This window comes from Falco naumanni, chromosome 3 (assembly GCF_017639655.2).
Source record: "Falco naumanni isolate bFalNau1 chromosome 3, bFalNau1.pat, whole genome shotgun sequence".
Taxonomy (NCBI): domain Eukaryota; kingdom Metazoa; phylum Chordata; class Aves; order Falconiformes; family Falconidae; genus Falco; species Falco naumanni.
This window is the reverse complement of record NC_054056.1, coordinates 46,647,595-46,662,674: the sequence shown is the minus strand read 5'-3', so window position 1 is coordinate 46,662,674 and position 15,080 is coordinate 46,647,595. Positions and strand designations below refer to the sequence as shown.

The window sequence follows — 15,080 nt, the reverse complement described above, 5'->3', positions numbered from 1 at the left end:
AAATGTAAGTCCTCTAATGTACTGAACTTTCACAGGTGCATGTCTGTTAAGTATCATCTTGTGTCCATGAAGAGAATTGGGAGCTGTGGTCATGGCTAAGACTGTGTCTGTTTCTGCTGCTCCTTTGCATTTTTCTCTCTTGGATGAGAACACTAAGGCTATAGGCAGACATCGTCTTCCCAGCACACCTTCCCAGAAACTGCTGCTTCTTGAGATGTGCTTGTGTGAGTAAATCCTCAGCCTGTCTCAAAGCCAGGTGGATTAACTTTCCTATGTTCCACAGCAGATCTTTTGATAATCAGGTACTTTGAGGCAAAGAGAATGATGATGAACCTCTCCCACCGGCACATCTGGATTCAGCAAAGGGTGGGTGTCCTGAGCTGAAGTTACCTTATGGTGGTAACTCATGGTATCAGAATATTTGGTTTCTAGGACATAAGTCTGTATATTGAAAACAAGCTTTTGGAATATAAAATTTTCTGTCTTCCAAATACAAAAATGTGTTGATTCAGTTTGGAAAATGGATGGTTGTGTTTAGAGTTATCTAAGACCTGGAGTTGATTGACTTTTATACTTGGTTTGGAAAGGGGGGGTCCTACACTTCATTTTTTCAAAATAGCCTTAAATTTCAGTAAAAGCAAACTCCTGTGCTTTTCGAAATTGCAGCAGACCACAGCTGTGGGAGAAAGGGGAAGGAAGAAGAGATTTAACATATTCTCCGGTATTCGTAAACGTTAATATAGCTTAAGATTGAGATCTGTATTCTCACGGATGCTGTATTCTAGATGTACTGTGATACTTTGCGACTGAATCATTTCCTCACCCCAGCCGCTTGCCCTGCTCGTGTCAAAGGCGCTCGTGGCTGCACTTACCCCATCGTTTTCCTCCGGCTGCTGTGTTGCTCTGGCTGCGTTTACACCCACCCCCCCACCTCTGATTTGCCTTCTGGCCGTTTGACGAACGTGGAAATGGAATTAGACGCTTCCTTGCCCCGTTTGCTCCTGCAGGCTGGTGTGAGACGAACTAAATCCGCCGTTCAGGGAGCCGCGGGACAGCTTGCTTTCTGGGAACAGCGTAAAACACGCCTGGTTGTAGCCGTGTCCCCTGTGACCGGGTCCTCCTGAAGGCAGTGTCCCTGTAAACCTGGAGTAACGCTTCTTTGACTTGTAATGGGCACTCGTCGTTTGGAGTGGAGTTTAACACCATGGAACTTGGGGCTGGAGGTTTTTTTTAGTTATATTATTGTACTATCATAAATGAAAAAGCAAAAATAAAATGCGGAGCGTTCCCAGCTGTCCGTGGTCGCGGTGCGGGTGCGGTGCGGGCTGTTCCAGCGGGGGGACCGCCAGGGCGGGAGCGGGGGGGGGCGCCTGCGATGTCACCCTGACCGGCCGTGAGCTGAAGCTTCAAGAAAAGCCGTTTCTGTTTTTGTTTTTTAGAAGCACTTTTCCCGGTTGGGACGTACGGGGTGTACTGGGTTTCTTGTTTATTTTTTACTTATTTTGCGGGGTGGCTTTTCCGGCACTTTTAAGGGCATTTATTCAGAGACGCGGCCCGCAGCTGCAGTACCATGCCTGGCTAGTTCCGACGGTGCTCCAGAGGCTTTAACTACTGAAGACCCTGATCAAGCCCAAGGTTTTTTTCCGCTTCTCTGCCGCCATCACCTTACTTTTGCTCCTGCGCCTCCCCCGGGGGCTGGGGGGCGGGCGGGCCGGGCTCCGCTTCCCGCGCCCCCAGCCGAAGCTCCGCCCACCAGGACCCCCGCCCATCCGGTGTACGTTGCGGGGCGGGGCAGCAGCGTCACTTAGGTCCCGGCCCCGCCCCGCCGCTCTGGTCGCCGGGGGAAGATGGCGGCGGCCGGGGTGGGCGCGGGGCGGAAGCAGGTGCGGCAGGAGGAGCTGCGGCGCCTCATGCGGGAGAAGCAGCGGCAGAACGCGGGAAAGAAGCGGATCGACTCGCCCTTCGCCAAATATCCTCGGCACTGGGCGCTCTAGCCCTCTCCTCGGGCGCTGGCCCGGCCCGGCCCGGCCCGGCCCGGCCCGGCCCGGCGGGTGGGAGGGGGTGGCCGTTGCGGGGCGGTGGGGGGCGGGCGGGGTCCGTGCCGGGGTCCGTGCCGCAGCGCCCTGCTTCCCTTAACGGCGGCCGGTACGTACAACAGCCTGGGGCACCTGAGCTGCACGCTGTGCAACGCGCCCGTCAAGAGCGAGCTGCTGTGGCAGACCCACGCCCTGGGCAAGCAGCACCGTGAGGTGAGCGGCCGGGGGCTTCCCGCCCGGGCGGCGCGGGCGGCTCGGCGCTGGGGGGGGGTCGGGGGGGAGCGGGGCGGCTCCAGGGCACCCGCTTTGCGGGGTGCGCGCTGACAGGTAACCGCTGAGCATCTGTCAGGAGAGAGTCGTGTCAGAACTAGCCTGAATGTCGGAGCTGCCTTTTCTTCTTGAAACTGTACCCGTTGAAAGGGCAGCACTTGAGAGAACGGTCCCGTGTCTAAGGGGCGTACTCTGAAGTAAAGCTATTTCCACGTTAGCGACAACTTTCAACTGTCACTTGTCTGCGACTCCGACTTGTAAACCCTCCTTGGGATTGCTTTTTCACCTGTATGTTATCAAGTGGCAGCTTACACGTGGTTAAGAAAATATGTTGCTTTTTCTTTATAAATTAGCAGTAAAAATAAAGAATTTGTGAAGCGATTTCAGGGAGCTTGTAACTTGGTTGCAACCTTAAATCAGTTTTTTTTTATACCTTTAAATTCTGCTGCCGCTTCTTAGTGGAAACTGAGAGACAAGTAATGAGGAAAAGACCAAAAGAACTGAGGGGTTCCTAGTTCATTGCTGCATACTGAGTAGATGGTTGTTGCAAGGCACAGTGACTTTAATGTCTTTAATACTACAGCTGTGTTTTAATTTTAAGATGCTTAATATTCCAGGATCTTAGGATAGGTCCAGTCTTCCTGATCCTTCCTACAGTGTCTTACTGCTGTAAGTGTCGCTGATCTTAGTCTCCTTTCTCACTCATATAGCCTCCCTTGTGCAAGTGTCAATTCCTCTGCCCTCATGTCACATCATTCAAGAAGAGGTTGACAGGAACATTGGTCTTGGTTTTGGTATCCGTGATGTCTATTTCAGTGCTCTTGTTGTAGAAAGATATTGACTTGCTTTAAGAAACTGTTCTAAAAGCACTGTATTTTAAGCTGCAATCCAGAAGTTCCTGCTAGGACAGTTTGCTGGATTTTGTACTTCCCTACAGAGAGTTGCGGAATTAAAAGGTACAAAGCAGACAGCAACTGGTTCTGCTGCTAGCACATCATCTCATCCTGTCAAGAGAAAAACTGTTGATACAGACAACACAGAGTTAAAGAGAATAAAAGGTAAGGAGAGAAAAATACTTACCAAGCACTTGCCAGAATCTAGCCACTTTACATCTTGAATGTTTTTGGGTTGTTTTTTTCTCATGGAAGTGAGTGTGGATGCATAAGACTTGAGTTAATATCAGCCTGTTGCTACTGAAAAGGGAAAAAGTCTGCCTTGCTCTTTCTCTGTGAGTTCACAGGTCAGGAAAAACCTGCATTTTTGGTAGCTTACCTAGTTTTCATCTGGGTTATTGGGTTAAGTTAGGTCATGGAGCTGTGGGCGTGGTCCAAACAACCAGAAAGATTGTAAATTAAACAGCAGAAGCGGTTGCCTAGAAGTGGTGTTACTCCTTTTCAGTGGGATCAAGCTACTGGTTTACTTCAAACCAGGTATGAAAGTTCATGCTACAGGAAAGATAGTTAATTTTTTTCCCTTGATGCTACTAATCGTGTAAATATATGAAATCTTATCTATCTGGGTGTGCATTTGTGAACTTGCTGCTATAGTAGGAGTCTGTCTGAGGGATATTTCTTTTAAAAGCACCGATTGTAAGAAGTGACTCTTGGTTTTATACAGGTACAGATGAAAAGCCACATACATCTACATCTGGGTAAGTAGGTCTTACTACATGAGAGTTTCTTATTACTGTACCAGCTGCTGCATTCTCACCCTATTCTTCCTTGTTTCTCCTTCCTAGCCAAGGGTAAAGGTTTAGAGAATCAGCAGATCCCTGCTAATTTTCTAATGTGTATGTTCCTGAACATGGCAGCATCTTCCTCAGTGCAGATGAGAAAATCTGGTATTAACTATAGTGTCTCTGACAAAACAGGAATTCTTTTACTGTCGCTATCGGACCTTTAAGGATTAATACGTGGTGGCATTACACAGTTTCTTAGAGTGAAAATAACTAGCTTGTGGCATGCACTCTAATGCTAGCATACTGCAGAAGAGATGGTAGTTTGAAATTAAGACAAATTTAGAACGTATATTGAATTGTACATTTGAATGATGCTCACAAAAAACACCAAAAAATGTCACCAACATATCTTTATAAAGATTTTTTTTTTGTTACTGAAAATTCCTGGAAATGCATATCATGCAGTTGAACTCTCGCAAATATAAATGACTTCAAGAGATTGGGTTAAACATCTTACTGCCACTAAAGATTTCTGAAGGGATTTGGACATCTTTATGTGGTTGTTAGGTATCACATGAGGCCTGCAGGTTTCCTGTACACTTCTTCACAGGATAAAGTGTTACTGTCTTGCACAGATACTATCTGTTGTTACCTTGTAAAACTTCTGAGTATGTGCACAAAATTAACAGTTGAGAGGTTTGTTTGTTCGTTATTAAACTGATCAGTATGATTATTTTAAAATATAACCTGGAAAAATGTTTGGCTTGCAGGCCTGCAGCTATTCTAAGCAAATCTGGGTTTTCTCATTGCTGAGGCTGTGTGGCTCTTCTAAGCTGCAGTTCTGAGCAGTAGTAGGTATCCAAAACAAGTAGTTGTGTTATACATGAAGGTTATCAAGGTTTACATGACATTAGTGTGACCGTTGAACTATGAATTTTGTATTTAATGTGTTCACAGTAGGTATACTGATGCAAATGACTTTGCGGACATAGAATTACCTAAGCTGCCATTCCTCCCAATGTGCTTCGTTATGGGATGTTTTTATTAATGTTTCTGATATTCAGTATTTAGATACAGAAATGGAACTGAAGTGTGTTCTCAGAATTAACCTGAGCATTTCTGGGAAACTTCAAATGAAAGCAACAAGTATGTGCTGCCTTCAGAGAGTGGTTACATCGGTAGCTGTGTGGTTTAGGGTGTTGCACACTATCCAAAAAATCATACTGCTCACAGATTGAATAGGCTTCATATGGTAGACTGTAACTGATCTGTGTGAAGTCTGAAATAGTTCTGTTGTGTGTTCTTTACTAGGCTACCAGCAGATTTTTTTGATGAAATGGAGCAGGATAGTGCAAATGAAAAGCTTTCAAAGGATCCAGGTCCCAGTTTATTGTCAGGAAATTATGATGATGATGATGATGATGAAGAGGAAGAACAAGATCAATCAGACAAATCTTCTGCTACGCATAACGCTGAAATTAAACCTCCAAGTCAAGAAGTAGTAGCTAATTCTCTGCCTGCAGGTAATGCTGACTGAAATAGTGATTCAGTAAGGAGAAGCTGTGTTGTGATGATGGAGTGGTTTCATGTATTTTTCTAATTATTGCTGTTAGCTGGTTAGGGTGTGTAACGTTGGAAGGAGAGAAAGGAGGTTCTTTGATGGCTTGTTACTGTGTGGTGTTTTCTTGGCATGCTTACTGATTTATGTTCTAATTGTTTGAGGTTGTCATGTGAAATAATGTCTGGCTGTTCTTCCCTTGATTCTATAAGGTGTTATTTGAAATTCCTGTCTAGTCAGAATTTTATAAAGAAGCTTGAACAGTTGTTCTTTCTGTTCATAGGCTTCTGTCCTTTCTTACAGACTTCTTTGACAGCAAAACTACAGCCGCTCCTATAGTTTCCCATTCAGGATCCATACAGAAAGCAGAGATACAGGAGAAGATAGTGGAAAGGTAAGCAGTCAAATCAAATTCTGATGGATTTGGGAATTGTAAATAAACATTACTCTTCCAGGAAATACAGACAGTGATCACTTAGAAATATGTCATGTTGTCAACTTGTATTCTGCATAGTTTGTGTGTGTGTCAGCATCTAGCATTATTTCAGACAGGTGTTTCATACAATAGGGGTAGGATAAGAGATGGAGCAATGCCATACAGTGTCAGACATCTCTATTTGGAAATTTTAACTTTGTTTAGTTTTATTTTTAAATTTTAGTTTAAAATTTAAGTTTTTTATAATTATATATAAATTATATATATATAAATATATATATAATTATAATAAAATTAAAATAAAAGTTTAAATTTTAACAAAGCAAGATACTTTGGAAGCTTAATGGCAACCTCTGCTTTAACAGTTTAAAGAAAACCATTTGCTTGTTCTATAGTAATGGTTCACTTCACTTGAGCACTTTTTAGACAGTGGTTTAGGTTTTCAAAAGTACAGACTGTGCTGTTAAAATGTTTGGGTGCTCAGTGCACTGGAAAGAATAGTTTAAGAAACCTAAGCTCCTGTTGTGACAGTGAGATTTAGACCTGTCTGTGTAGTTTAAGTTAGGTAAGACCATGCTGAAGAAGAAAGTTTTGATGGTTGTAGGTAAAACTCGGGGCATAAAGAACTGGCTCTGTTTCTGGGTCCTTTTCTACAAGATTATGGATTTTATTCTTGACTATTTTTAACTCTACAATAAAGCAGGTTGTAAAGTGTTAACTTGGGATAATAGTAGTCAATCATTTCAGGAAAGAAAACACGGCTGAAGCTTTGCCAGAAGGTTTCTTTGATGATCCTGAAGTGGATGCAAAAGTAAGTCATATGATCTTTTTGTGCTTCTGGATTTATTTCTGCCAGTTGTAATGCTTTCTGAGGAGTAAGGATGCTTTTCCAGGTAATTAGTCATATCAGAATGTAAGAAAATGAACTATTTAGAATAGAATAGGCTATTTCAGTTGGAAGGGACCTATAGCGATCATCTGGTCCCACTGCCTGACTAGTTCAGGGCTGACCAAAAGTTAAAGCATGTTGTTAATGGGCGTTGTCCAAATGCCTCTTAAACACCAACAGGCATGGGGCATAAACCTCCTCTCTAGGAAGCCTGGTCCAGTGTTTGACCACCCTCTTGGTACAGAAATGCTTCCGAATGTCCAGTCTAAACCTGCCTTGTCACAGCTTTGAACCATTCATTCTGTATTAATTAGAAAATACAGAAAGGGATGGGGGTGGGTGGGAAAAGCTTGTTAAACTCTCGGAAGATACTTTGATTGTGGTTCCTTTGTGGCTCTTAAAGAAGACTGAAGAAATGTTATTTGTTGATTGAAATGCTGGACTGAGATTTGAACAGTCCACCTGTTACTTTTATTTCTTTTGAGTCACCCCAGGAAAAGCATTTCACCTAATTTGTGTATCCAGTTCTGCTTTGGAATTAAGGATGTAACAATAGTTCTGTAATGTCCTTTGAAAGATCCTGTTGAAACGTGTTAAAGAGTTGCTATGTGACTGACGCTATACATCCTGTTAAGAGTGAAAATAGCTAGATTGTGGCATACACTGTAATCTCTAGTACTGGCATATTACAACACTGAACTTGGTCTTCAGCCCTCTTGTCTTCTATCACTGTGGATTTTTTTGGTGCTCGGAAAAGAAATGCATGCATTCAACATGCATCTCAAAAAAACACAACTGAAAATCTTGACGTTTGGATCAGAATCATTCATACTACTTTCAACTTGCACAGTAGCAAATGATGACCAAAATAAATACTGATATTTGAATTAGAAACCCTTTTTGTTGCTGTTGGGGCTTTTTTGTTTGTTTGTTTTGTAAAATTTGCCACAGATTTGATGGCTTTCCTGCTCTGTTTATTGAAATAATAGTGTTGTAGGCTCAAAGTCTTTTCTATTTTCCTGGAGTATTTTTCCATATTGTTCACACTGTAGAAGGCTGCTGGTGTATTTAAATTGGATTGTGAGGCTGAGCCATGAATTCTGATTTGAACACCTTCCAAATAATGCTGCTTTATGTTCTGTTAGTCCCACTGTCCCAATTACAAGCTTTTGGTATCTCTTGCTCTGGCAAGGTTCTTTAGGCACCACTCATGCCCACGTGCTGGCATATGTGAATAGTTTTGAATAGTGACATTCTGAACATTGAAATATGTAGCTGAAAAAGCCACACTTTTTCTTTTGCATATGACTAACTGGAGTGTTAAATTTTTCAAATAATTAGTTTCACCATGAGCTTGGAAGCTTGTACAAAGCAGGATTGCCTAGCAGGCAAAGGAGAATCTGCTTATATCTCTGAGAACATGATTTTTTGTTCTGGTCATCGCCTTGGCTACTAAAATCTACAAGTGGATACATTTTCCAATAAGCTCTTCCTTGAATTGCTTTCAGGTGCTCTTCTTTTTAATCAGCCCTTTCTAAATTTAGCTAATATGCAGGGGAAGGAAAATATTCGTGACATTGCTTATACTGAGATGACTGCAGTGATTCTTTGCTGGACTCATACACAAAATAATTATTTTCAGAATTAACAGTGAGCCTTTGGAAGGGATATTGTGGGTGTGAAAAACATTAATTCTTTACATTAGTAATTTGTAAAGCATATAAATTCTGGATTAGATAAATATTTCAAGGAAAAATAATATCTTTAGTGTTTAAATTTATTGTAAGAAATACAAATAATTATGAATTACAAAAGACAACCACAATGCGTAATAACACAGTACATACACATATGATAGAAATAATCACAGAACAGAAAATGAAATGATGACTATTACTTCCCAGTACGTAGTTTGCTTGGAAGCTTCTAATTTATTCTACAAACTTAATTCATACTACTGGATTTTGTATAATCATTCAGGAATAAAATGTACCAAACTGTTGTCTTTACCATCATGATGACTGATGTGTTACCAAAAGAGAGGAACAAATAAAGAAAAAATAAAACTAATGCAAAAAGATGGTGTCATGAATTACTCTGTTGAAACTGCTTAGTTCCTCTAGCTATATAATTTCCACCCAGTCCAGAGCCAGGCATAATCTGTCATCTAACACATATTATGTACCACATCTTCCAGTCTTGAATTGTGGAAGTTTTGGTCACACAGGTAGATTATCTTGTTTATTTGCTTGTTTTTAACAGAGTTTTGATTACCTTAGTTGTAGTTCTTAAGTGAATTCTTACAGCTACTACTTTTTCAGTCTTCTCTTAGTAATTAATGCCACCTACCACAGAAGAATAAGCTTTGCATGTTGTTAAAAGTTGGTATGTAGCTGTACTATTTCTTCTGTTAGCCAACAAAATTAGACTAGATCTGAAATATAGTCAGACTGTCTTAACACTAGTCATACTAGCGACAAATATCATTTGATATTTTATGTTATGCCAAAGGCAAATAATTCACTGCTTTTTGGCTTGTGAGATGGCTACTATATATGATTGAACAGGCAGTTTACAGAAGAATTTAAAGGTTATCACCTGACATAGTGAAATTGCAGACCATCAAATTAACAGACTTAGTCACTTCTGTTACTCCAAACATTCCACACCATCCATTCTTAGTCAATTATTCTTTAATGCTGCAGTCAAGGATGTTGTTTTAATCCAGGATTAGAGTCAGATTTTTCCACCAAAATCATTGTGCAGCTGCACTCTCTTACTCATATACATTAGCTAAACTGAAGCATGCTGACCTGACTTTTCTGAGAACACAGTGTAATTTGTCCGATTTCTCAGGTGTTTTACAGTGCCCCAAAGAGTCACTAGACATAAACTTTTAATAAGCTTGTTTTTTCATGTTCCTTAGGTGCGAAAAGTTGATGCTCCAAAGGATCAGATGGACAAAGAATGGGATGAATTTCAAAAGGCAATGCGACAGGTCAACACAGTAAGTAATGGAATCTATTTTTATTGATTCTAAATACTATACACAGTAAGGAAAACAACAGTTTCATGCAGCTCTGCAGCAGAATGACTGAAATCTGCATTTCTCAGCTGTTTGTTGCAATGCAGTTTGTGGTTAAATACACTTTATAAATGAGCAAAGGGTTCCTTCTGTTTTCTACTTAAGGGAAATTAAGTTGAAAAAGCTTTTGGTCAGGATCCAGTCATCGATATATATCTAGTTACATTAGTTAAATTTATTTAAATAAGATAGCATATATCTCAGATCAGTGTCCTGTATCCAAAGAGGACATAATTGTGGGCTCATCAGATGAGATATATTCATATTCAACTGAAAAACACAGAACAAACTACCACTCATATAAAGTATAGGTAACCTGGGTTTTATGATTAATTTACATGTTCTGGAAAGGAACCCCAAAATTTGGGAAAGTGACAAAAGATTTTGTGCATGTAACACAGAAGTTGGTCACAATTTTTTTGTACTTCCATTTTTTACTGTTTAGCATTGCATGGAAAGTCTTCCCGAAACAGGTTTTTATCTGCCCTTTTGTATAATATCAAACTGTCACTAAAGATACCTGGTGTTCTCAATCTTCCTTTAGAGTATTTGCTAGTTTTTAAATTTTAATTGTAAATAATTGCTTATATGTCAGCTGCTAAGAAAAGTGGTGCAAAAAAATTTATTGTTGCTCATTTTAAAGCGGTCAGCACTATAAACAGAGCGAATGTTCATACAAAAGCGGTGGTGGATACATTTTGCTAGCATTAGCCATTCAGATAATTCTTCAGCTTAGAAGGAATCTTCTCAGTTATGCGTGGACCATTGATTGCATAGCATCTCCCAGACATTCAGATTTGAGAAAGTATATGCTGCAAAAAATAACAGATTAGAAACACTTCGGGATCTAGTGGGAATATTTAACCAATACTTTCAATAAGCATGTGTAGCTAAGTTCCAGGCATTGGGGTATAGTCCTATTTCAACCTCAGACTTTGGATGCACATAGTTTGTTTATGCTTAGTTTCAAATAGTAGTATATTGGAAAATTTGAAAGGTTAACCCCAAAGCAGCCAAACTGCTTTTAGTTTTAAGAAAAAACATTTCTACTTCAAATTAAACCAGATCAGATTTTTTCTGTATTTGCCTCCAGAGTCTTTTGTGAAGGTGAGAGTATACGTATAGGAGACTGACATTGACTGGAGGTAGAGGGGAGGAAGGAAAGACACAGAGATCAAAAAGGAACAACAGTGGAATTGAGGATGAAGGTGAATTTTCTTAGTGCTTTTCTGGTTTAGATTTCAGAAGCGATAGTGGCAGAAGATGATGAGGAGGGACGACTAGATCGTCAGATTGGAGAAATTGATGAGCAGATGTAAGTAGATCAATTTTTCCTCCAACTTTCTGTTCTCCAGCAGTAATGTATCACTATTTGACTAGAGTGCTAAAAACATTTTTAATGTTAATCTTCTGTGATATTACCTGTCATTAATCACTAAATATTGGAAGGACAGACTCCTTCAAATTGCAGAATGATACCTAATAAAAGCATGAATTTTGGTGCAGTTACGTAATTATTTGCAAAGAGAGAATGCACTGGAATCACTGAAAGTACAGCAAGCAGGCATGGGCAAAGTAAAGCAATAGTAGGCAAATTCTTTTAACAAACTATCCCTATTCCCTCTCTCAAATGTCTTCCTTTGTATTTCTCTGTGAATTCTGATTGATATAGAATTTATGTGAACACTTCTAAAAAACAAAGTCTGATATTCTGTACTGCAATTAAAATTTTAATAACAAGATTTGTGTTTTCACCACTGATTTGCTGGACTGAAAATTTCCTGTTCTGTGACTAACTCTCCTTGTTTCTAATAAAAGTGTACTTAAAGGTTTTCTTGAATGTTGCACTTCATTGCATGAACTGGGGCTTTTTTGTTCATTTTGTTGAAATAGTAGCTGTAGCGGTTGGATAAGCATTAGTTTAAACTCTTAAGTAACCTGAAATACAGCTTAGTGGAACAGATTATCACCATCTTTATGTAGCTCAACATTTGATTAACAGTGATTATAGCAATGGTAGTGACTGAAAAGAAAAAAATGAATTCTGATTTTAATGAACCTTGCAACAAAAAGGAGACACTAAAAATTAAAGGAACACTTAAACCATCTGGACAGATTTACGTGCTACAGATAATTAGCATATCGTAACAACAGCATTGGATTCAAACTGAGCTTTGGTGGTACAGGAATGTCTTTTAACAGTGCTCATGTAATTTTGGAGAGGGCTTGAGCTAAGCCCGGCTGTCTTTGAGCGTTCATTTTCCCCAGTAGCTTAGGATGCTGTAGAACATAGAATCAAATTCAGAAATCTGTAGAGAATTTCAAGTTTGTTACCACAATTATTTTTCCCCAGAAGAAAATTTCCAAATTGTTAAATACTCCTTTTGTAGCTTTGTCCTCTGAGTGTATTTAAGTGCAGGCTACTTCAAATCAAATTCAAAATCAAATTAATTTCAGTGACATTCATGTTTTCCTTAGCCTTCAAATACTCAGCTGTGACTGCCTGTAAGTAATCCTATTGCAGAAACGCAAGGGGAAATAGGATCTAGATAATAGTTTTTCCTTGTTGACTTTTCCTAGCAAATAGGAATGAAGGAAGGAAAGATATATTCAAATCAGGCTGATATTACTTAGCATTTTCAACAAAATACCCTGTTAAAATGGCTAGAATAATTGTTATAAAACATATTTCAAGGACAGAACTTGTTAAGTAAATGGAAAACGGAAACTTGTGGATTGTGTTCACTTAAAATGTTTTGTAACAGCACACAGTAAGCACATAAAGAATCTGAACACTTGTGCTGATTTTTGATTTTCAGAGATGCCACCACTAAGTTATCAAATTGGTAGCTGATTGATAGCTCATCTTTTTATGAAAACCATAAGTGGAGCAAAGAATGGCATCTCTTCCAGTATAGAAGTGGATATTGATTCAGTGTGTTTTTTTAAAAATGATTTGTGGTGGTATTGCAGTTGTTAAATGTTTGAGTTAGATCTCATTGTTAAGAGAACTGACCACACCTCTCTGCACTGGTCTGTTTCCACTTGATTAACACAGAGAAAGTACGCTAGCGTATTGAAAGCTTATTTTTTAATTGATGGGAAACTGTGGAGCTTGCTTCATCCAAAGTCGGAGAAGCAAAATCCAGCACTGTAGAAAATATAGTTAATGTGGAAAGGCCACAAGTGTTAATAGGTGGTTTACTTTTCAACAGTGAATGTTATCGCCGTGTTGAGCTTTTGCGTAACCGCCAGGATCTGATGAAGGAGAAGTTAAAGGAAGCCATGAGATTAAGAGCAACACAAGAGAAAGAGGATGAAGCTGTTGGTAGCGAAGATGAAGAAGAATTGCAGGATTTGCTGTCTCAAGACTGGCGGGTGAAAGGGGCTTTGTTGTAGCATTTCTGCATCATGGTTGATAATACCTTCCCGTGATGTTACTTCCATTGTTAGAAGTGAAATGCTTTTGTTAAATATTTATTTAAAGAGGATCATGTGGTGGTAAAGAGCCAAGTGTATTAAAAAAAATCTTTATAGATCTACAGTGGTGTATTACTTGCTGTAAAAACTGTATATTTCAAATGTTTTACAATATTGAATGCATCTTTCCTATTAAAATTATTTGTTTCCTACCAGAGTTATTTTAATAGAATTAATAAGTAACTGAAGAATCTCTAAGGTTTTGGAAGATTAGATATATCTTATCTGGTAATTTTGAGACTTGGGTTATTGTATATAGAAGTAAATTACTTGCAAAAGTGATAGCGTATAGAGTTTTCTGAGATTGGGGGGGGTAGGGAAAGGAAAATATTACACATATATGTTATCTTAAAATTTCTGAGTGCTCTTCCATCTGTTGCCCCAGCTCCCAATAAAATATGTACCTTTTTTTTCAGGATCTGTTACAGTTTCTCTGTGTAAGGACCAAGCTCAGAAACGTTGAGCTACAGCTTCTCCACAGTGTATATACACTGTGATGTGCCATAGGCAGTTCTAAGTATTTTTCTTCATAGTATTTTGTTTTGTGTAGCATACCTCACTTTTCTTGAACCAGAGGGATGAAAACACAATGTTTACATATTTGCCTAGCTACATTAAAGGGTGACAGAATGCTAGAGAGGGAGGTACTGCACTGGAAACTGATGAGGTAAAATCATTTCTCTAGCTGTAAATACTAGAAATTTTCTTAAAATATCTTAGGCACAGAGCATCTAAAATTGATTTCTGTTCTGATAAAACACAGATGAAGTAAAATCAAGAACTGGTGGACTTGACAAGACTAGGACAGAGAAAGCAGAACTACCTTGAGCTTTGGTAAGTGTCTTTTCCTCCCCCTCCCCTGGCCAAAGTGTATTTTTTTACTTTTGCCAATCTTAAAACATTTCAAATTTGCTGAGGACTTTTGAAAAAATAGGAAAAGTGTGTGGTTTGATTTTACCATGATGCTTGGATTCAGCTCTTTATATTTATAAAGCTGTCAAAATTCAAGCAGTTTGGTGCATCCATTTATTCCTGCTCACATATGCTGGTTTACAGCCATTGGTGTTTTGGTTGATTCAATAACCATGAGTGTAAGTAGCTGTTATTGCTAAAATGTTTGACATAACACTGCAGTCTTAGATGCATTATTATTGTTGTTGAGATAGCAACGTTCAGAGAGTGTTGAAATACAGAAATGTTCAGAGAGTATTGAAACAAATAATTAAAGTTTTGGTAAGTTGGAGAAAATTTAATTGGGCCAAAACTGGAAATGTCTTCCTATAGCATGAAACATTTGAATATTAATGTATAAGGTACCTGTCATGCTGTAGTTAAAGAGCTCTAGATCCATTTATCACTATCAAAAGAACTTTCAGCTGAGAGTGTGGTACAATATTAACAGATGGACTGTTTTTTTGGGTTTGTTTTCAAAAGACAATCCTCCCAAATTCACTCTGAGAAGAACTAAGCTAAATTTCTAATAGTTCTGCTTATCTTTGCTTTTCACCAAACTCACTCACCAACACATACTAGCTTGTTAGAACTGAACTTTAGAACCACTCTCTGCATTGGGCTTCGATGTCAGAGAAACAGGTGGTTAAACTGAGATTTTACTGATAGTCATGGACATATGTGTTTTTACAATATA

General features: G+C 39.3%; 2 protein-coding genes across 4 annotated transcripts in view; one reads left to right on the top strand and one right to left on the bottom strand.

Annotated features, from left to right (window-relative positions):
• The first annotated feature begins 1,800 nt into the window (after positions 1-1,800).
• On the top strand, positions 1,801-13,845 carry ZNF830 (zinc finger protein 830). Its single transcript, XM_040586361.1, has 10 exons — positions 1,801-1,969; positions 2,150-2,249; positions 3,244-3,364; positions 3,924-3,957; positions 5,296-5,507; positions 5,846-5,936; positions 6,726-6,789; positions 9,794-9,874; positions 11,191-11,267; positions 13,168-13,845. The coding sequence occupies exons 1-10, from the start codon at positions 1,848-1,850 to the stop codon at positions 13,349-13,351; spliced, it is 1,086 nt and encodes a 361-aa protein (XP_040442295.1). The 5' UTR covers positions 1,801-1,847; the 3' UTR covers positions 13,352-13,845.
• Positions 8,631-15,080, bottom strand: part of LOC121084635 (poly(rC)-binding protein 3-like) — a 62,422-nt gene continuing 55,972 nt past the window's right edge. For all 3 annotated transcript variants that reach the window (XM_040586355.1, XM_040586359.1, XM_040586360.1), the window contains one exon: positions 8,631-10,764. In XM_040586355.1, the coding sequence (XP_040442289.1) occupies positions 10,704-10,764 (61 nt within the window). In that variant the 3' untranslated portion in view covers positions 8,631-10,703. The remainder of the gene's footprint in view (positions 10,765-15,080) is intronic.

Excerpts from the sequence above, each read along its gene's own strand:
- ZNF830 (XM_040586361.1), top strand. The coding sequence starts at position 1,848 with ATGGCGGCGGCCGGGGTGGGCGCGGGGCGGAAGCAGGTGCGGCAGGAG. Across the intron at positions 3,958-5,295 it reads CCACATACATCTACATCTGG|GCTACCAGCAGATTTTTTTG; the intron begins GTAAGTAGGTCT and ends GTTCTTTACTAG. Across the intron at positions 11,268-13,167 it reads GGAGAAATTGATGAGCAGAT|TGAATGTTATCGCCGTGTTG; the intron begins GTAAGTAGATCA and ends ACTTTTCAACAG.